General features: G+C 37.6%; 1 protein-coding gene across 4 annotated transcripts in view; it reads left to right on the forward strand.

Annotated features, from left to right (window-relative positions):
• The window catches only part of ncoa1 (nuclear receptor coactivator 1), a 67,818-nt gene that overhangs the window by 10,819 nt on the left and 34,339 nt on the right, over window positions 1-22,660 (forward strand). For 3 of the 4 annotated variants that reach the window (XR_003672996.1, XM_028440543.1, XM_028440544.1), the window contains exon 2: window positions 13,749-13,924. Coding sequence is in view for 2 of the 4 variants with exons in the window: in XM_028440543.1 (XP_028296344.1) it covers window positions 13,873-13,924 (52 nt within the window). In the remaining 2 variants the exon portion in view is untranslated. Of the gene's footprint in view, window positions 1-13,748; window positions 13,925-21,093; window positions 21,179-22,660 lie in introns of those variants that run through there. The other variant, XM_028440545.1, reaches the window with a different exon arrangement.

Below are 22,660 nucleotides of genomic sequence, written 5' to 3' on the forward strand. Positions count from 1 at the left end.
TTCTTCAACATAATCAGTTTTTATTGGCAAGCTTTGTTGCTAAGTATTGATTATTAATAGAGAATTGGTTGGATCAAGAATCAGATTCAAGCGCTTCATTTTTTCCACATTTTGTTATGTTACAGCCTTATTCCAAACCTACCAAGTGTAGCAAAAACAGACCAACATGTCAAATCTCACGTGACTTTTGGCTCACTTCTACAGAAATTATGAAATGGAAAAACACGTGAATGTGGTGAAATGCATCAACCTCAGTTTATTCAAACATGAAACACCAAGACTTCCTCTTCGAAGCTTCGCCGCCTCTCGGTTTGAATCGCGACCGCAGCGTAGACTGAAAACGTCTCGATAGACCAAACATGGACGCAACAGGGCGATGACGCAGGTGTCAGCCTTCATCACGTCTTTGTGGTTGGGTGTGACGGACAAATTCCTGCTTCTGTTTTGACTCTTTCATGCACTGGATAAGCTCTTAGTGAGTCCCACCAAGTACAAAGCCCTGTGACTGCTTTAGTTTGTTTACGTTTGATGGTAGCGATGCACCATTAGACCCAATGTAAAACACATGCTTTGTTTTCATAGCAGTTCAACCTCTTCCTGACAAGGTGTGATATCATTGGACGAGTCATAGTAACAGAAACATCTCTAACGTCAGCTCAACAAGTCTAACCTTTAAACGAATAAATAAGATATCTTTATTTAATGGAGGGGAGATAAAGGAGTTTCTGCCTCATTTAAATATAAGAACATAAGTGTGAAAATATAGATACAATGAATGATGTTGTAGATCAGTGTTTCTCAAATGGGGGTACGTGTACCTCTAGGAATAGAGGGACAGAGAGGAAAATTAACATATTAAATCATTAAAAATATGGGGTTTTATATTTATTTTTAGTTCAAAATGATAATCATACAAAATATTACCAGCAACTCACAAAACAACAACACAATAAAATGACACCAAAAACACAGTAAGAGAGAAAAATACCCTCTATTACCAGCAATACACAAAACAACAAGGACATACTAAATGAGAGAAAATACACAAGATCACTGCAAAATACAAAAAAATAACAGAGAAACATACAAAACGACATAAGAAACAACCGAACGACACAAAAAACACACAATAATACCAACAACACACAAAAACGACAACAAAAACACACAACTTAAGAGAACAATATACTGAATAATAAAAAATAACAGGCAAACAACAAGAAAGTACACAAAATGTCACCAAAATACACATATATCATATACATGATGATAGAAATGATCTTGATTAGGACATGAATCGATTCAGGAGGCACTAAATTCTGTTTCAATCACTTATGTGTGAATGTGTGTTATCACTCATTCATTCCATCATCATGATTTAGAGTTGTTTTTTCACAGGGGGAACTTGAGCCAAAAAAGTTCAAGAACCACTGTTGTCGATAATAATTTTCACTGGAATTGAATATGAATTGCTGATATCTCTCACAGATATAGCAAATCAGAGTGGCCAAAAGATGGACAGGAAAAGTGGTTAAAAAAAGGGTTCAAAATGTCAACATTGGCTTAAAAGTCACAAAAAATGTGGTTAGGGGTAATGTCATTTAAAAAGTAGGAATAAATAGTTTAAACTCACAAATAACGGTCATAAAAAAAAAAAAGCATGAAATATGTCGAAAAGAGGTTAAAAGTGACAATAATGGGTCAACATATGTGACATTAGGTGGAAAAGTAGTGGAAAGGGTTGATAAGTGCTGGATATGTGTTGAAAAGGCAGGGAAGTTTGATCGAGAAATGGGAGTAATGTAGCAAAAATGCATTAAATATGGCAAGAAAAAGTGATAAATATAGGTTAATATATGGCAAGTTTGGTGTAGTTGTACAAAATGATAAAAATAAGCAAAAACGGGCTTAAATTGTCCAATAGATATTCTTTATTTTGCGAAGGCATCTGACGACCCCCTTCCAGTGTCTCGCTACCCCAAATGAGGTCCTGACTCCAAGGTTGAGAACCCCTGATCTAAACAGTAATTATGGGATGGATTGGATAAAAAATGGATCCATTAAGACTTGACTTGTCCCAATTAAACTCTTTCACTGCCAATACATTACCAATAATACTGCCTGGTGTAATGGATAATACTTATTGATAGGGGTGTGAAAAAAATTGACTTTACGATATATCGCAATTTTTTTGGGTGCCGATTTTAAAGCGATTTTTTTTTTTTAAGTTCAAAAAAAAAATTTTTTTTAAATGTAATCAATATTTTTGTGTTATGCTATATTTCAGTGGTTACAATGCTTTCAATGTGTTGCAATGATTACTTTATGCACTTTATTTTATGATGGCAGTGTAAAACTGTATTTTCTTTTTTTCAGTGAAAATGTGCAAAAACACTAATAATAAATAATAAATAGGATGTTTTGAAGCAAATAGGTTTGACTCAATTTATCCTCTGAATGATCAATATCTTCTGATGAACATATACAGCAACTTGATTTTTCATCTCTACGTTTAATTTTGATATTAACTGTGTAGAATATTGAGATAATATCGTACCGCGACCCAAGTATCGTGATACGTATCGTATTGCAGCATCCTTGCCAATACTCACCCCTACTTATCGATACGATATTTAGGACTTATTTTGGAGTGTGGAGTGTTAGAAAAGACTAACAGTCTTGTTTCTCACAAACATTGTGTGACGAACACAACGGCGTATACGCCTTCAGTGAATATGTTTCAGCTTCGGACACAAAACTGTTTCACGTGCGTGAGCGTCTATTCTTTTCTTTGGTTGTTTCTCAATCAGAGGAGATTGTAAAGCAGTGGAATGACTCTAGGTGTGTAGTATTCTTATTTCTGGTGAAGAGCAACGTGCTTGCTTTGGATGAACATTTGCTGTTTCTGTGTCAGAGGAGCAAAGGTGTCATGGTGAAGTGATAAAACTACAATCAGTAACTTCCACAAGGTTGTAAAAGCTGTAAACTATAAACATGACATCTTCCATCCTCACCGTCACTTCTCAGTGGCCATGATCACATGAGGTTTTTTCTTTTGGAATTCACTATTAAAGTATTCTGCTTCTGTTTACATGAAAAAAGTCATTCTGAATGAGGTAACACGTTTATTCACCTTTATTCCATTCCTCTTTAGGTGTGGGGGGTGGGAAAGGCTCTGATTGGACAGGTATACAAGATCGAGGACTTACTCCATTGGGAAATAAAATCAGAATCAAAACCAGCCGTTTACGGTACTTTGGATTTAAGTTAATTGATAATGTAAAGATTGAAAGAGTTTATGAGACAACATTTCTGAGTGTCATAATAGATCACAAGCACTGCTGGAAACCACACGTAAAATGTTTGTGTACGAAGATCTCAAGATGCATTGGTACGAGGGATGTAACGATTCACTCAACTCCCGATACGATTTGATTCACGATACTGGGTTCACGATACGATTTATTTTACAAAATGAGACTGTAGACAAAAAATATTATTTTTTTTTCTTTGAAAATAAAAATACTGGGCTATTTTCTTGTATCTTTAATTATCAAAAGAATCCCTTGATAAACTATGTAAAACAATGCAATTTAATTAAAAATAAATAAATAAATAGTACAAATGAAGAAGAAGCCTGTTCATTTCAAATCTGGCTCTACAGTAAACTATGCAAAACTGCATATTAGTTCCTATTCTTTTTAAAAATGCAACTGAAAAAGTGTTTTGTGCCATAACAATTTAAAACAAATCTCATACCAAAGAAATAATATAAATAACCAATGGCTTTCGTTCTCTCTCTTGTTTCTCCCTTTCCTCTCTGTGACCCTCTGACCTTGGATTTCACATGTTCTTTCATTTTGATTTATTTTGTTCAGTGTGAAATAGTTTGGACATAAGGGCAGGACTAGATAAGTGCCCTCCCCCTAAAGGTCCCTTTCGGTTAAACACGCCGCACCCCCGAGGCAGCAGCTCCTCCCTCCCGCTTCAGTGAGACGGGCAGCGAGAAGCTTCCTAAACGTACCGGTGCAAAAGTAAAATGGTTAATCTTGAATAAGTGTTTACATTCTGAGTGAATTCATCCTTTAGTAACTTAGTAAGTTGATCATTTATACAGTAAAAACAGAGCTGTTTATGATCAGAGAAGTGATCAGCCAGTTGTCTCCCCTAATACACACACACACACACACACACACACACACACACACACACACACACACACACACAGCAGGTAAACGTAGCCAGTGTTGCTCCTGGAAAGTGACGACGCTTTAGTTTTGGATTTTATCACCATTTGTGAACTATCATCCATCGCGTGTGCTCGTGATCAATCAGATGGTAATTGACTTTCGGGTATGGCGGTGATCTGGTCGGTGGTGTGGTTGGGGAGCTCCCTGAATGGCCCGATATTTCCCCTGCTTTAGAGTAATTAATGCAATTATATCTGTGCAGTTCTTATGTGGAAATATCAACTAAGAAAAGCTAAGACTACGAGTCCAAATACTGAGGAAAATGAGGATATGGCGACAGGACACGTCGACACGGGTGAAGCTCACGTGCATGCTATGATGGAAGCCCTGCAAGCTAGCATGGATGCTATCCGCACTAACATAAAAGCAGGACACCTGGACATAAAAAAGGAACTCAGCGGATTTTGTGAGACAATCAAAAGAGACATGAAGGTAGGCCTGGGCTGGTAACCGATTTTGCTGGACGATAAATTGTCCCACAAATTATTGCAGATAAACGATATTATTGTCTTTTTTTTTTTTTTTTTAGACCAAATTAACCACTAACATGATAACATATAAAAATGCAAGTAAACCCTCTCAAATGCAATCAAATTAGATTACAAATTAGTATTTTTTAAATCATTGTATTTGGAATGTCAAGAACTTTTAAATATTTTAAGCAAATAAAACAAACAATTAAAATAAAATGGACTCTAAGTCTGTTAGCAAAAAAATGCACTTTAATAAATATTCACAAACAAAAGCAATAGACTCTGTCTCTGTTAAGAATAAAAACACCTGAAATGCAAAACCACACACAACAAAAGCAATAAATAAAATGGTTTATCAAATTTCTCTTAAAAAACTAAATTTCACATGCAATAAACATTAAACATTGAGACACAGAGGTATATAATATAGTTGTACATTCATTAACAGGTAACACTTCCAATCCAGTTAGAACCTTTGTAAACAACAATGTTAGTGGCCCCGCCTCCCCCTGTTTCATTCTGTTCTGTTTTCATTCAGTCTTAAACCAAACAGAATGAACCAAATAGATTCTAGTTTACTCCGTTTATTCCACTATGGAACAAACATGCAGGTGCTGAGGGTGAACCCTCTTATCATCCAGCCTGTTTGGAGGCTAAAGACGAGGAAAACAAAGTACTTAGACTTAGCTTGGTTGCTAGACCCGCTCACCATCCCCGCTTCTGCTTCAGATCACACAGCTTACGTCTCCTCCGCTGGCGGACACCGCGGGTAAGAGGCTCCACTGCTCCACAGACCTCTGGGTGTAGCCGGCGTAGCAATCTGAAGCTATGTAGTAGGTCCAGAGTTACTGCATCTACTGGACTATAACTGTTTGATTTACCTAAATCTAAGATTACCTGGTGGTGGTATATTATTTTAGAGTAATTACGCTGCAGGATCACTGAGAAATGATTAGAACTGACTGACTTATCTGCTGTTTAATATCTGTTGCTAACACTAGCCTCTGCAGCCAACAGGCGCACCGCCAAATACACATGATTATGGCAATATACTGAGGCCGGCAAACTTACCGAGTTCATTTTATTTACCGTCTGGTTAATTGATTTATCGATTGTCGGCCCATTCTTACATGAAGGAAGAGCTCGGAAATTTTAAAGAAGTTGTTTACCAGAAACTGAGCGAGATCGGGGCATAACTTAAAAACACAGAAGCCAGGATGGAGGAGGTAGAGAACCGAGTGGCCGAGGAGGAGGAGGAGTGGAATGCGACCGCGAAAGGTGTGCTTTTCCTGGCTTTGAAGGAACCAGAGCATATTGTGTCCAAGTTAACAGATTTAGAAACACACTCCCGCATCTTCGGAATCCCAAGGGCAAGAAGGGGAAAAATGCGTGCAAGTTTCCGGACATTGAACTCAATATACAAACATACAACGCTTTCACTGGGTACTCAGTCCTAAACCACCATCGCAAGCCGCCCCGAGATCCATGATCGCCTGTTTCCGCATATATTAAACCAAGGAATTGGTACGGAGCACCACATGGAAAAAGAAACGGGGAAAAGAGTCGACTTCAACCACGACGACCCAACAGGACTTATGAAATAGAGAAAAGAATGGACTCAGGTTCCAAACACCCGTACCTGCAAAACTCAGAGTCTTTTATGAAGAAGGACCCACCACATATGACAATGCAGAAGAGGTGATGGAGGATATGCTGAAGAAAGGGATACTAACAGCTGACAAAGGATCTTACAAGGGCAATGCACCCACTCATCCATCTGTGGTGACAACTTAAAAGAAGCTGGGAAAAAATGCACAGGAGGTCAATGGGTCCACAAGATGTCAGAACCGAGCCACAGACATTGAGCGAGCCAAAGAGAAGCTCCAGAGATCGCAACAAGCTCAGAAGAGCAAGACCTGAGCTGTATGCATGAGTGATAATGAGAGGAAAGCAAAATTATTAATGACGACAACTAGGGGTGTTGGAAAAAAATTGATTTGGTGATATATTACGTCACGCGGTTCTCGGATCGATTCAAAATGCATCCATGTCAATTTTTTCACCTTTTTTTAAAGGGGACATATCATGCTAAATCCACTTTTTTAGCCCCTAAATGCATTTTGATATATATTTAGATTGTTTAGAAGCACAGAAAAGTTCAAATTAATCTCTTCAGGTGCTCCGTTGATATCTTTATATTCTGTTTTGGTCATATTTTTCAATCTGTTTGCATTTTTCGATTCTCTATTACGTTTTTTGAACAATAATGTCAGCGGAACTGCCAAATTAGTACATCAACTCCAGGTCCAACACTTCAGCAATCCGCCATTTTTATTTCTCGCTTTTATTTTGTAGTCCAAGCTCCAGGATGCAGAAGTTACGAGAGGAGAAATCAAAATGTTGGGTTGTTGGATGTAGTAACCCACACGCTTCATTACAACGTCTCCCAGCATCAGAACCTTTTCAAAGTGCCTGGTTGAGTTTTATTTTTTATAGAAATGTACCCACATCTGTGGGTAAGGTCATTTTTGTGTGCGCGCAGCACTTCAAGGATGACTGCTTCATCAACCTCCACCAGTATAAAGAAGGATTTACAGAAAGACTTTGTCTGATTGAGGGTTCAATTCCTTCTATCTTTGGAGACGACGAACAGAGCACTTCGGTAAGCTGTAAATAACGCTAAAAAGTGTGATGATAAGACGTCCCTGTCATTGTTTTGTTAGCATTAGCAGTTGCACCGTCTTCATATGTTAGCGCTGTGTGCTCGTTTTAGATCCTTGATAATATGGCCTACGCGGTTTAATTTAAGTCTAAAGTTTTCATTAGTCATTTCATTTTGCCGTTTTTGTCTCCGAAAAGACTGTATTAAAGTGCATTTCGTCACGTTAGCTTGGCGCTAGCGTTAGCTCGGTGCTTGTGTTAGCTCACTTGTTAGGGTTCTGCAGGTTCATCATCTTCATTTTCATCTCGCTCCGCCGGGTCAAACTCTGGCTCGAACATGTAAGGCTGGATGGATAAGTCTAACGTTGTTGACATTGTGTAAATAACGTGTGAATAAACTTTTTCTGCGCCGCTACATAGCCATATCTCTTCTATCAAACTACAAAAATGGCCGAGCAGGGTGGAGTTGAACCTGGAGAGGGGGCGGGGTATGAAGTGTCTCATTTGCATTTAAAGAGACCGCACCAAAACGAGTTGCTCTTAGAAGCACATCAGAAAAGGGGTAGAAATGGGGTCTGTGGAGCTATAATAATGAGAAATTCAGACCCAAGCAGTGCAGTTCCGCTTTCTATAGACCACAACTGTATGATTTACTGTATATCTAAAAAGGAAGGATTTAAAACCATGATATGTCCCCTTTAACCAGGAAGGTCTTTTCCACTACAAGAGACATTGTAACTACACAAAGAAGTGCTGAAACCTGGGCATGTTGACCAGCTTGTGTTTTTTAAAAAAAAATCTGCATTTATTTGTTGTTCTAGACATATACAGTACCTCAGTTAAGTTGCACTAAAGTCAAAGTTAGTTTAAAAGCCACAGGCAGATTTTATGTTATTTTTTTATTTTAAGTTCTTGGCACATACCATGTTAAAGCCAATGTTTTGAGTGTAAAACATGCCAATAAGATATATTTCATACATAATGTTTTCATGAAGGTGTAAAAATGTACAGATTTTTTGTTTCTTAAGTCACATATATTAAAAAAAGAAAATTGGTTGGAGTATACAATTATAACTCTCCCTTGACTTCACTAAGGTAACATAAAGAATGAATCCTGAGACAGATACTATTAAGCTTCTCCTTGAAGCAGGTGTGATGGACATTTGGAGGGAATTAAACCCAACAACGAGGCAGTTTACCTTTTTCTTTCACCTTCATAATGTCTATTCTAGAATTGGTTACTTTTTATGTTTAAATCAGAGAGACACAGAATTGTGAAATGTCAAATAGAGATCAGGGATAACTCAGGCATGAGGGTGTTTATCTATCACTATCTACACATGTACACATGTTTTTATTATGATTCATCTTCCTCCTGCCTGTTTTTTCTCTCTCATCTGTGCTTTCTTGTGTTTTGTTACTTTTTTCATTGTATGTTGTAAAATAAATGATTTTACAAAAATAAAAGAAAAAGACATGAATGAGTGATTTTGAGGAGCTTGGTGTTGTATTAATGGCACCACGAGGCATCAAGTAAATAAAGAACTTTCCCTCCATAAACCCAATAATCTTGGGTTGGCTTTAGCTTGTTTTTGGTGCAGGAGCACAGGTTTGATGAGCTTTCAGAGATTTCCACACTTAGTGCATTAACTACTCACTGAGAACATGTTTAATCAGGCTTTCTTCAAGAAAGAGGAATCTGATTTAAATCTGACAATATTTGAAGCGGCAATGAATTGAAAATTTAGTTAGATTTTGTAAAAATTTATTTGAAACAAAGTATGAAAATACAGATGGTGCTTTCATTGGGGCCTTTATTAATGGAGCTCCTAAAACAGATATGGGCAATAGGTGGCCCTCACTCTAGTTTTAGTCATCCCCCAAAGTAAATACACAAAATGACTTAAAAATAAACATACGAAATTACAGAAATGTACACTAGACAAAGTAAATACACAAAATGACTTAAAAAACACACAACGCACCAGGACCTCTGTAATTTTATTTGCCATCTATTGTAAGTAGTTTTTTTTTTTTTGTTTTTGCTGTGGTGTTATTGAAAAAGTGAATAAACAAATTTGGAAAAAAAACAAATCAAACACAAAGCAAGAGTAAAAACACACAAGACAACAATAATAATAAGCCTTTTCACATTCTCGGAAATCTCGTTCAGTTCTCGCACATGAGGTCAAAGGTCAAGAGGGATTAACTGGCCTTGATTGACAGTGAGTCTGACAGAGATTTAGATCATTTTACCCGTTAGAGCGTTGATTCCTTGAAAGACTTTTTGCGTTAACAATGTGGTATCGTCCTCCGGTTAGCTGCTAAAGCTAATGCTGCACACAAGCTGAAAATTCACTTCCTTGTGAGAAGGAGAGTGGAAACAGAGGAGGTCTGTAGCTTTAATACTGCTTCTCTCATAGGTTTTACTAAAGTGCTCAGATATGTGCATCATTCCTGGGTAGAGTTCAAATCCCGTCCGCTGGAGACCCAGGTAGTCAGTGTTTTCGTGCACCAGGGGTCACCTGTGTGGAAACAAGAGGCCTGCCCTTCCTTCCATATTGCTGCTGAGCTCCTCCCATCGATTTTTTAAAAGTGCTCAAAGTGGCATCAGCGGAAATTCCTGGTCACCTCCTGGAGTCTGATTATGTGTAATATTAATAGTATAAACACTATTAAAACACTAACGATCTCTGGACTAAAATTACAAACGCTGTTAGGTTGGAAATATCAACAGAGTGAACGAGCTTGTTTACGTTTATATCCCTTTTGTATCATTTTGACCTTAAACCCAGGTCAGTTAGACATGATGTTCATGTCAGGTCGACCTGCCTCCAATTGTCCACAGCTTTTATTGTGGAGTAAACATGTGTGAATGTGTTTTGGCAGCAGGTCGACTGATTCCTGGTCATAAACCAAATGATAAACCAGCGCTCTGATAGGCTTTCACATTTATCATGTTTTCCCTGATCCTGTATATAAATGAGACTAAGATGGTGTAAGAGAAGAACCAAGTGTTTACACACATTAGGTTGTAATGTTTCAATAATCCTTATTAATGTTATTACATTACATTCTGATGTTGTGCAGCCCCTAAAGTATATACACAGAATGACTCAACACACAAAATAGCAACAGAAATACACAAAAAAACAACAACACAGAAAACTGCAACAAATTTACACACAAGAAAATACACACTAACTCCAAAAATACAAAAAAACAACAAAAATGGACTCCAAACAGCAACTAATGTACAGTAAATGATGTAAAAATATACAAAATGTCAAAAAATACAAAAAATGGCCTTAAAAACAGCAACAAATTTACCCAGAAAAGGTAAAAAAAAAAAACAGACAAAACAACATCAAAAATACAAAAAGGACAGAGAAAATGCAAAAGGACAAGAATACACAAAATGACTCCAAAAACACACTAAATTTCAACAAATGTACACTAAATAATACATAAATATATAAAAACGACAACAATAATACACAAAATGACTTCAAAAGCACAGAAAACTGCTGCAAACTTCAACAATAGGGCAGAAAAATATACGAAAAAACACTAATTGAGAGTAAGGGTGTGCGATCTGATGATATTAGATAATTAAGGATTAAAACATGACGACGATCTCCCAAATCACGATGATTGTAGAACCGTCTGTAGTTCACATTTTAACCCATTTAACGCATTCTTAAAGAGACAGTGTCCTGAATGTGATTTACTTTAAAAACTACTTTCAACAACTCAGAGCTGCCCTGAAAAAAGCAACTCTACATCATTGAATCACATTTCAGCCTTAATGAAGGAAAAAGTCAAAAGTGACACAAAATGTTGTTATTGTGCTGCTAGTGATTAATAAAAGGGTCTTTGTGGCTCCACTGACTTTAACCCATTATTCTTTGTCTTGTAAAACTATTGAAAAAAAGAGTAAAAATAAATAATAAATAGTTTATATCACCTATTGCCATTTTGAGGAAAAATATAGAGATATTAATATTGGTCCGTATCACCCAGGCCTAATGTAACCAAAGCAGTAATGTTTTATCTTGTAAAGGATATGATTGTCTAAACTGTGTGAAATGAGGCGTTCAAACACTGTTTAAAGTAGGATTTTATTAATATGAGTGTGTTACCTCAATAACTAATAGAAATCACTAGACTGATATACTGCTTTGTTATGTAGCAAGTGTTGCTAATGGTACTCTACTTTAGTTAAACAAAGTAAAAAGACTGTGACTATAAGAACATGTCAGACCTTTAGTTTGATGTTAAATGTACTTGGAACCAGTTTAATAAACTGCTTACATAAAATTAAAAAAAAAAAAGATAATGACCTTGTCTTAAATGATCTTTTATTCCTTTTTTCCATTTTGGGAGATGATTTTAAGTAGGTGATTTGGTTTGTTTTATTGGTAAATAGCTTTAAAATAGTCTAAATGATTTGAATGAAAAAAATTGTGAGCGTGATTTCACAAAGAAAAAAATTGTGATATATTTTTCCCATATCGCCCACCCCTAATTGAGAGGAAGTACACAAAATGACTCCAAAAACACCGTAAATAGCAAAACAAATACAAACAATAACCCAGAAAACAGCAACAGATTTAGACAAAAGTAATATACAGGTTAACTCAAAAAAACTGGCCAAACAACAAAAATATAAAAAGACAGAAAAATATACAAAACGGCAAAAAACACACAAAATGACAGAAAGTAAACACAAAATGTCTCAAAAAACAGCAAAATTATCCAAAATGACAAAAAAATATAGTAAACAACATTAAAGATGACAAAACGACACAAAAAAAGACAGTAAATAAACGCGGTTCTGCACAGCTGTATCTTCACCTAGTGCACATCCAGCCGTGCACATCCAGCCGTGCGCATCCAGCTGTGCAGGGCTGTTAGTGAAGGTCCTTTTATTATGTCTGATCTGTAAAGTAGGAGAAACTCAGACTGTCTAAACTAGGCTTATCTTTAAACGTGTTTATCAGAAACACACTGATCAGCCATAACATTATGACTATCAGGTATCAGGTGAACAGTTTGTCCTTTAGTCTTTGATCTGTTAGAAGAAAGAAAAATATTTCTACTGTACTTGACAGTGTAGAACTTCATATTCTTTCCCAAATTCCTCATTTTTATTCCCATTTTTCAGTTCACAGTCCCATGTGATTTGGTTAGCTTAGCACATAGCGCAGCTGGACTAGCCTAATCGCATTCCATTATGGCTATTAAACTTTCCAAAATTGTGCCAAAAACTGCACTTCTCTTTAGCAATACAGGAAACACTTTCAATTATCTCAACATTTGCATCCTTTGTGACAATATAAAGTTATATTTATTTATTATATTTCTCTACTTTTTATTATGTTTTTATGCCCTTTCTGTCATAAAAACACCCATTTTTTTTCAGGGTCCAAAGTGGAACATTTGTTATGAAGTTATTACAGACTCAGTACTTGATAGGAGCATTAATTTTGAGGCATTGTTACTTTTAGAGCTATGAGCATTTATTGAAAAAACCAACACACTGAGCTTAGGTACCAAAATGGTACCCTTCATAAAACTGTCATATGTCATGTGCCATAGTATATAGTCATCTTACAGATGTAAGTCCTCATTTTAAACAGAATTAAAATGGGTTAAAAGTGACCAAAAATAGTGGAAACGGTGGTGAAATGGGATTTTAAAAACCACAGAAATTGGTTCAAAGTGGCATATTAGAGTGGGTAAAAACGGACAGAAAAAGTGGTGATAGAAGTGTCCATTTTGGAACCGTTAGTTTAAACTGGCAAATAATGATCATGATTGTGGTTAAATTGGCAAAAATAATCATGAAATATGGTGAAAAGAGGTTAAGTGACAATAATGGGTGAACGTGTGCAACATCAGGTGTGGAAATGGTTTATACTGTAAGTGCTGAAAATGTCTTGAAAGTGGAAAAAATGTGACATTGAAATGTGATGGAAAAGTGTCAGAAATGGGAGAAATGTAGCAAAAATACATTAAAAGGAGCAAAAATATGGCAAGAAAAAGTGATGAAAAAAGGTTCAAATATGGGATTGTTTGTGTAGTTGCAGAAAAAGGGTAAAAATAAGCAAAAATGGGCCAAAATGGTTAAAATATATCTTTTTTTCTTGAAGGCATTTGGCGACCCCAAATGAGGTCCTGACTCGAGGTTGAGAACTCCAGCGAGTAGGCTTTCTCTCAATGAGCTGCCTACATTTAAAACACAGAATTACATGTTATAATTGTGTAACTAAGTGCAGTAAAACAGTGGAAAGTATCACTACTGGTGTTGAGATGAAGAAGCATCTCAGAACGCTGACGTGTGTTTGTTCTTCTCCCCCAGTCAGAGGCCAGCAGGCCTCCATGGGATGGTGTCATGTGACAGTGACACCACTGCTGCTCCATCACCTCCAGTCTGATCTGCTGACCCCTCCCCCACCCCTCCTCCACCCTGCGCTTTGATCTGGATGAGGCCAGCACAGCCACCACATGACTCACCCACCTTGAGCCTTAGATCAAGTAAGTACATCAAAGCCACGTGTTGCACATTACGACCTCTGCAGCAGCGTTTTAACCTTTTTAACCAATAGAGTTCATGGTAGTTATCTCCAGTCTGATTTTTATAGATCATTTAGTAGCTTTTTAGATCATTTAACAGCTTTTTAGATCATTTAGTAGCTTTTTAGATCATTTAGCAGCTTTTTAGATCATTTAGCAGCTTTTTGGGTCATTTAGTAGCTTTTTAGATCATTTAGCAGCTTTTTGGGTCATTTAGTAGCTTTTTGGATCATTTAGCAGCTTTTTAGATCATTTAGCAGCTTTTTAGATCATTTAACAGCTTTTTAGATCATTTAGCAACTTTTTAGATCATTTAGCAGCTTTTTAGTTGCTTTTTAGATCATTTAGCAGCTTATTAGATCATTTAGCAGCTTTTTAGATCATTTAGCAGCTTTTTAGATCATTTAGCAGCTTTTTGGGTCATTTAGTAGCTTTTTAGATCATTTAGTAGCTTTTTAGATCATTTAGCAGCTTTTTGGGTCATTTAGTAGCTTTTTAGATCATTTAGCAGCTTTTTAGATCATTTAGTAGCTGTTTAGATCATTGAGTAACGGACACCGCGGGTAAGAGGCTCCACTGCTCCACAGACCTCTGGGTGTAGCCGGCGTAGCAATCTGAAGCTACGTAGTAGGTCCCGAGTTACTGCATCTACTGGACTATAACTGTTTGATTTACCTAAATCTAAGATTACCTGGTGGTGGGATATTATTTTAGAGTAATTACGCTGCAGGATCACTGAGAAATGATTAGAACTGACTGACTTATCTGCTGTTTAATATCTGTTGCTAACACTAGCCTCTGCAGCCAACAGGCGCACCGCCAAATACGCATGATTATGGCAATATACTGAGGCCGGCAAACTTAACGAGTTCATTTTATTTACCGTCCAGTTAACTGAGTTATCGATTATAGGCCCAGGCCTAGCGATTGTAACGTTACTTACTTCTGGCCTCAGCTTCAAATGCTCCCACATGGAAGTTATGCTGGCGTGATATGCCAGCTCCATCATGTAAAGACTGCAAATAACTATTCCTTGGCTGCTTTTAAAGTATTCCCAAACCTTTGATGTATTTTTTATTTTTTTATTTTTATTTATGCAGTTTATTTCCGACATGGTTACATTCACTTTTTTTTACATTTTTTTTTTTTTTTGTACATGCCGAAAAAGGAGACGAGAGAAGCAGTTTGCTTATCTAGGTCCTGTCCCGTTTTGTACACCGAAAATTTACATCAAAGCTTGTCTCTCTGGTCAAACATTCTGAGGTTGTTCTGAACAGTCCTTTTTTGTGTAGGATTTATTCTCATCTGTAGTCAGTGTTGTCTTTTTTTTCTTTATTCCTCCTCCTCTCTATCGTTGTTCGTGTCGACCTTGTTCCCTGCCAGACGTTGTTTGCGTTCCTCCAGTTCAAGGAAAGTTCATCGTCTTTTGAAGTTGTTCGAAAGGTTTTTCCCTTTCCATCCATGACGTCACCACTCGGGAATGTCTCTTTTGGACACACAAGTTTGCAGCTTGTTTTGTCTCTACATCAAGGTTATTCCAGCTGTTGTTAGTTCTATTGGCAGTGTTGTGTTTTCCACTGTTAGATTTAACCCTTTTTTGTAAAAACACATTACTATGTCTTAGTTCATAAGCAAGGTAGTAATGTAATCCTTAGTCACCCCACCACCTAGCAATTGAAATGAATAAGTGACAGACCTTTTTTCCTCTTGATTTCCAGATTGAATTCAGTGTCAGTAAAATAATCACAGTCTGAGTCTTGTTTCCAATGTTGATATAGATTTGGGTCCATGTCCGTGATTACCATCAGTATTGTTGTTGTTTAGGTGGATCCTTCGTATTTTCCCAAGTCTTCCACCGTTTTGATGAATATTGGTTTTCCGTTCTCTTCTCCCAGTGGTGAAATCCTGCAGTTTCTCGTCCACGTCTTTAGAATCTTTCCTCCTTTTTTTATTTGGCGTGCCTTCCATGCAATGCTTGCGTTTCGTTTTGTCAAGTTTTCATTAATAAATACCTTCGTTTCCTTCAGTTTTTTGCCTTGCTTCAGTAGTTCTCCTTTAAATTTCACATTCGTGAAGGTGATTTTTACAGCTCTGTTATCATTTCTCTTTGGCAGGAGATGGCAGGAGTTGATGTTGTCAGGGTTCAGGACAATGTCCTTCGGCTCCAAGTAGTCAATGACCTGTTGTTCAATCGATTTTGTTTCTTCGTCACTCGCGTAACTCCTGGGTGTTATTTTTAGGCCTGTGATGATGACATCTTTCTCTCTTTCCTTTTGTTCCAGCTCTTCAACCCTCACGTTCAACAGTTTTACCTCTACAGCATTCCTCTCATTCTGTTGTTTCAGTACCTTTGCTTCACTTTGAAGGTTTTCCAGTGATTTTTCCAATGACTTTGTCTCGGCAGATAGACCGTCTTTGAGGTTTCGTTGACCCTCGCGTATCATCTCTTTGACCTCAAATGTGTCATGTTTGAGAACAGACACAATATTTTTTTTCATGTATAACAAAGTGAAAAAAAAAAAGAAAAGAGAACATGCAATCATTTAAAGTATGGTTTTACGCTCATTCAACTGAGCTTCCAAACCCAGATCAGGTTCTGGAGGGCCTCCATGCGGTTTCTTAACCATTTTTCTTTTCGTCTTAGGCCCAATTTTTCAGGCTGTTCAGCTGTAGCTGTAGCCAGCTGTAGCCAAGGTCGTATTATCGGAGCAAGTGAAAACACGTCTGCTCTCTCCAAAAGACCAAAGATACGAATGTAGGGCGGTGGGTTGTGTTTTGGTGACATGTAGAGCTTGGGAGGGCAGATTGCTGACTCTGAGAGGTGGTTGGAGACGGAGTTTTGTCCTCCATGCTGGTTTGTTTTGGTCACTCACGTGCGTGTGGCGAGTAGGCGTGGCGACACGTTTATAACCGAGTAGTCAACGTGTTGCTACAGGCCTAATAATCATTAAAGGATAGCAAATCAAAAAGAACAGCATAAAGTACAGTGCTAACGGGTGATATTTTTTTGATGAGCCTCTGACTCTGAATGCATTATTTTGTACTTTTATATTTTTACTTGTACTTTATTTTTGGAATTTTGAATTGAACAGCAATACACATATATTGCACTGTTTAGGAATTAATGTTTTGGTTTTTTTTTTCATTTTAGATATGTAAATCAACATGTAAAAATGACTTTTAGTCAGTTAAAGGGGAGATAATCAAATCGAATAGAATTGGAAAAATTATTCGTTAGATTAATCGATGCATATAAAAAATAATTGCTTGATTAATCGTTTATCCCAGCCCTAGTGTGTCGTCTATTTTTAGTCTCTTTTTGGCCCATTTTGGGTTCTTAATCTGTGTAGTTTGCTTTTTGTCTGTTTTTAGCTGATTTTTGGTCCTCATTATGTGTGTAGTCTGTTTTTGGTGTGTTTTTACTATGTGTAGTTGGTCTGTTTTACTTTTTAGAATGTGTAGTAGTCTATTTTTGGTCTGTTTTACTTTTTAGAATGTGTAATAGTCTATTTTTTGTTTGTTTTTAGTCTGTGTTTAGCTGAAAATGAGCTGAAAGTGTTTGAATAAAGAGCGAGTTTAGGCTCAGACTCAATGTTTTGCACACAAACCCGTGAGAGACAAAGATGTGAGCAAACAAAGAGAACAAAGCTGTGAGAACACGACGGCACAAACTGATGGGATTTGAACCTCCACTCTCAGTGTGGCTGAATTCATGGATGTTGATGGGAGCGTGAAGGATGCTGCAGCAGCATCTCCCTCCCTCCCTCCCTCTGCTCTTCCCAGCATGTCTGATTAGGCCTCCTGTGGCGCTTCACGGGTTGAGACGAGGACACGCGCCCACTCTCTCACACAGAGGAACCTACAGCGGCGGCCAATGAATATTCATGCTGATTTATCCGTGTGGCTGCTCGACTCAGAAAGCGATCGGTGGGAGAAACGAAGTGAGCGATGACACACAAAGGGACGGACCCGTGTGTGCAGCTCTATTTATATTTAATGACCTACTTGGACTCAGATTGGAGGACTGGATGTAGAAATGTGTGTTGGAACAAGAAGCAAAAGCTGCATCTTTGTTTTAAACATTCTGTTAGTTTGTGTGATGCCATGAAATCAGGATTTATGATTGAGTTAAAGGAGGAGCCTAATTAATGCTGTGTGTGTCTGTGTGTGTGTGTGTGTGCGTGTTCGTGCTCTGACGTAGTCTCAGTAAACATCCTGGATTGTGGTGGGAAACAATAGACGGGGACGTGACACAGTATTTATTAGAGAGGCGAGGACTCTTAAAGGGCCACAGCAACATTTATCCATCACTCATTTCGATTTATCAAAATGAAAAAGTTCCTATAGCCCAGTTAAGCTGTGTGTTGTCTGTTTTTAGCCCATTTTTGTTCCCTGATTCATTTAGATTTTTCAAAATAAAACTCTAAACTCTAGACTGTATTTAGCCTGTTTTAGTCTGTTTTTAGTCTGGATTTAGACTGTTTTTAGTCTGGATTTAGACTGTTTTTAGTCTGGATTTAGACTGTTTTAGTCTGGATTTGGACTGTTTTAGTCTGGATTTACACTGTTTTAGTCTGGATTTAGACTGTTTTTAGTCTGTATTTAGCCTGTTTTTAGTCTGGATTTAGACTGTTTTTAGTCTGTATTTAGCCTGTTTTTAGTCTGGATTTAGACTGTTTTAGTCTGTATTTAGCCTGTGTTAGTCTGTATTTAGACTGTTTTTAGTCTGGATTTAGACTGTTTTTAGACTGTTTTTAGTCTGGATTTAGACTGTTTTTAGTCTAGTCTATTGTATTTTGGACTGTGTGTGTGTGTGTGCGTGTGTGTTTTTCCTGCACGTGCTGGGATTGGCTGAGCTTCAGTCGCTCAGAGGAAAGTGTGAATGAGTCACTGGGTGCAGCGTAGCCCTGTTTGACTCAAACTGTATACATGTCCTATATCCAGGGGGAGGGGCTTCAGCAGTGACTGAGCAGCTTCCCATGGGCCGTACCAACTCCTTCTAACAATAGGGGGTGGGGGGAAGAGAGTGTGCATCACCACATCTTATCATTTGGATTACAGTAAAGTACAGTTAAGTTGTACATGTTAACACAATGAAATCAATTAAACCCCCTTAAATGAATAAAAAAAAGTCTAATTTAAGTTTGATCTGTTGTTTCTCCAGAGCCAATCATATCAGAGAACACCACTCAGCTCCCCGTCCAATCAGCTGTGATCTTATTAATTATGCTGCATGAAGTTCTTTTTTATATTCTCAGGATGTAAAAAAAAAAAAAAAAAACTTTTATAAGCAAGTAAAGTTTATTTAAAAAGCACCTTTTTTGTCCATTAAGATGCATCACTAAGTGCTTTACAAAATAAAAGCAATCAAAACTAGAAAAATAGACATTTAATTTCATAATCAAAGCAAATAAGTACGTACTTTTAGTACAATTTCTTCATTTGTTTGGTGTGTCTGATTACGCATCTTTGGTCCTTAATCTGTGTGTAGTCTATTTTGTGTCTGTTTTAAATCTTTTTTTTGTTTGTTTTTAGCGTATCTGTGGTCTTTAATATGTCTAGTCTATTTTTGGTCTATATTTAGTCCGGTTTAAGACCATTTTTGATTCTTAATATGTGTGTAGTCTATTTTTTCTTTGTTTTTACTCTGTTTTTGGTTCTTATCTGTGTGTTGTTTAATTTTGGACTGTTTTTAGTCCATTTTTGGTCCTTATGTGTGTAGTCTACATGTATTTGACAATCACACACAAACTACGAATCTCAACAAAAGCAGGGAAGGAGATCTGAGCGCTAACCCTAGCGCAGAAGTAGCAGTTTATCAAAATAAAATTAACGAGACAAATTAAAAAAGTAAATAGCATTCATTTCTTTTTATATTTCTTTTTTTCTTCGCGGCCCACTAGCAAACGTTCCACGGCTCGGTGGTTGACCCGGATGATGGGAACCATTTCAAGTCCAGTGATGGAGGAACTCATTTATTTATTTATTTTTTATCAGATTAAGACATCTCAAAAACAATGGCAGATGTTTATTTTGTGGTTTACACGGAAAAATCTGTATCTGGCAAAAAATGTCACTCCTTCATTAATTTTCCTTGTCTGGAGAAGAAACGTCTACACCAGTGGTTCTCAACCTTTTCAGGTGGTGAAATAGGATTTTAAAAACCCCAGTAATTGATTAAAAGGTGTGAATTAGAGTGGCCAAAAACTGACAGAAAAAGGGTTAATATTGGAACAATCAGTTTAAACTGGTGATAAATCGTGAATGTGCTTAAATTGGCAAAAATAAGCATGAAATATGGTGAAAAGAGGTTAAAAGTGACAATAATGGGTCAACATATGTGACATTAGGTGGAAAGTGGTGGAAAGGGTTTATAAGTGCTGAAAATCTCTTGAAAGTGGCAGAAATGTGCAGAAAAGCCATTGAAATTTGATGGTGGCAGTAATGGGAGAAATGTAGCAAAAATATATTAAAAGGAGCAAAAATATGGCAAGAAAAAGTGATGAAAATAGGTTAAAATATGGTGAGTTTGGTGTCGTTGCAGAAACATTGTGTAAAAGAAAGAAAAGAAAAAATGGGCTCAAATTGTTCAAAAAAATATTCTTAAGTTTCTGGAAGGCATCTGGCGACCCCTGGTCTACGGGACTCCACATCCCACAATGCAATGCAGGCGATGAAAACAAAGGATTTTTGATTTATTGATCAATGAGATGATCCAGACTATGATTTCATCTGTTCTAATGAAAATGATTTAAAGTGTGTGACATTCTTTGATCTGAACGCTACAGATTGGTCCAGACTTTTTGTTTTTGTGAAGCTTTAAAAAGCCACTGGTTCCCATTAGTCCCAGTGAGAAGCATGTACTGGTGCTGCCTCCCCCTCCTGCTCCGTACCTGGTGGTCTGCTCCTCACTCCCTTCTGCACACACACACACATGCTGGTGCTGCCTGCATGTGTGTGTGAGAGGAGCTGCACGTTGATAAAAACCAAAGGCTGGTAAAGCTTCTGTGGGCTGAGAGCGTGTAGCGTGTAGCCACGATGGGAGGCCTGTGGAGGCCCAGCTCCTTCTGCTCCTCTCACTGCTGCTGCTGCTGCTTTTTACTCTTTTTTCTGGTCGGCGACTGAAACCTCGCCGCACTCACTGCTCAGAGAGGAGGACGAAGAAGTAGGGGGAGGGCGAGGTCACGGGGTGCACCGGGCTGACCTGTTCTACAGGTGTGTGCGTGCATGCATGTGTGTGTGTTGTTCTCTGCTTCTCTTTGTGTCTCCGCTGTGATGATCAGGTTGACGCTCGCCCTCTCCTCGTACTGCAGCTGCAACTCATTAGGACGCTGTGAGCACATGCAGCGCACGCAGCACATGCAGCACACACAGCACATGCAGCGCACGCAGCACATGCAGCACACGCAGCACATGCAGCACAAAGTGTGGAGCTGTTGTCTGATAAATGCCTCTGTGAGTTATGAGCACCGCGAACGTGCACGGCCTCTCCTCAGGGCATTCCTGCTGCTGCACCATTGTTTGGACCAACCCAGGCCACTGCCCAGATGTTGGTTACCTTTTAGTATACTGCTGTCAACATGAGGTGAGGCCTGGGGTCATTTTAGCCCCGCCCACCAAACAGGAGAATGCTGCTATTCCTATTAATGAATTCATGATAACACAGGGTATGGGTGGTTGTTTTGTTGATGTTTTTCTTTTTTTATGTAGTTTTTCTGTTATTTTTGTCCGTTTGTGCAGTCATTTTTGGTGTTTTTCTGTGTTCTTGGAGACAGTTTGTGTTTTTTTTACTATCATTCTGTGAATTTCTGTTAGTTTTTTTTTTAGGCATTTTGCGTATTTTTTTTCTTCTGTTTGTTTATTTTTGTTGTCATTTTGTGTGTTTTTGGAGGAATTCTGTATTTTTCTTTCATTTTGTGAATTTTTATTGTCCTTTAGTGTTTTTGGATTCAATTTTGTTGTTCTTTGTAGTGTTTTTCTGCCATTTTGTGTGATTCTTTTTATTTGCGTGCACTGTTAGCGTACGATTGTTCCTCACACCACTGCCCAGGTGTTGGTTACGCTTTACTTAAGTGTTGTAAACGAGTTAAAGGGCCAGGGGTCACTTTAGCCCCGCCCACCAGACAAATCAATTCCTATTAATGAATTAATGATAACACAGGGTTGGGATGTGCCCAGCTGTGCATGACAGTGAATGACCTATAGTGTGAACTTTTATCACAACATGATTGTATCTGATCTGAGGGTCACATGATCAACTTTCATGTCAACATTTAGAATAAACAGGAAACGACAGTCCTTGTTTGTTTTTGTAGTCATTTTGTGTGTTTTTCTGTTATTTTTGTCTGTTTTGTGGATTTTTATTGTTGTGTGTTTTTGGGGTCATTTTTGTTATTGTTTTGTGTTTTTAGAGTCATTTTTGTTTTTGTTTTGTGCATTTTTTTGTTTTTGTCTGTTTTCGTGCTTTTTTGTTGTCATGTAAAGTTACTCATCTATAAACAGACATATGCAAACAATCAAATGAACAGTTCATGTCAGGGGGTACATAGATTTTGGGGGGGAAAAATTAATATATATATAACAAAAAAGTTCATTTTGGAGTCCTTTTTGTGCATTTTTGTTGTTCTGTCTATTTTTCTGTTATTTTTGTCAGTTTTTGCAATCATTTTGTGCATTTTTGGTGTTGTTTTGTGTTTT

This window comes from Gouania willdenowi, assembly GCF_900634775.1.
Source record: "Gouania willdenowi chromosome 24 unlocalized genomic scaffold, fGouWil2.1 scaffold_320_arrow_ctg1, whole genome shotgun sequence".
NCBI classification, from domain to species: domain Eukaryota; kingdom Metazoa; phylum Chordata; class Actinopteri; order Blenniiformes; family Gobiesocidae; genus Gouania; species Gouania willdenowi.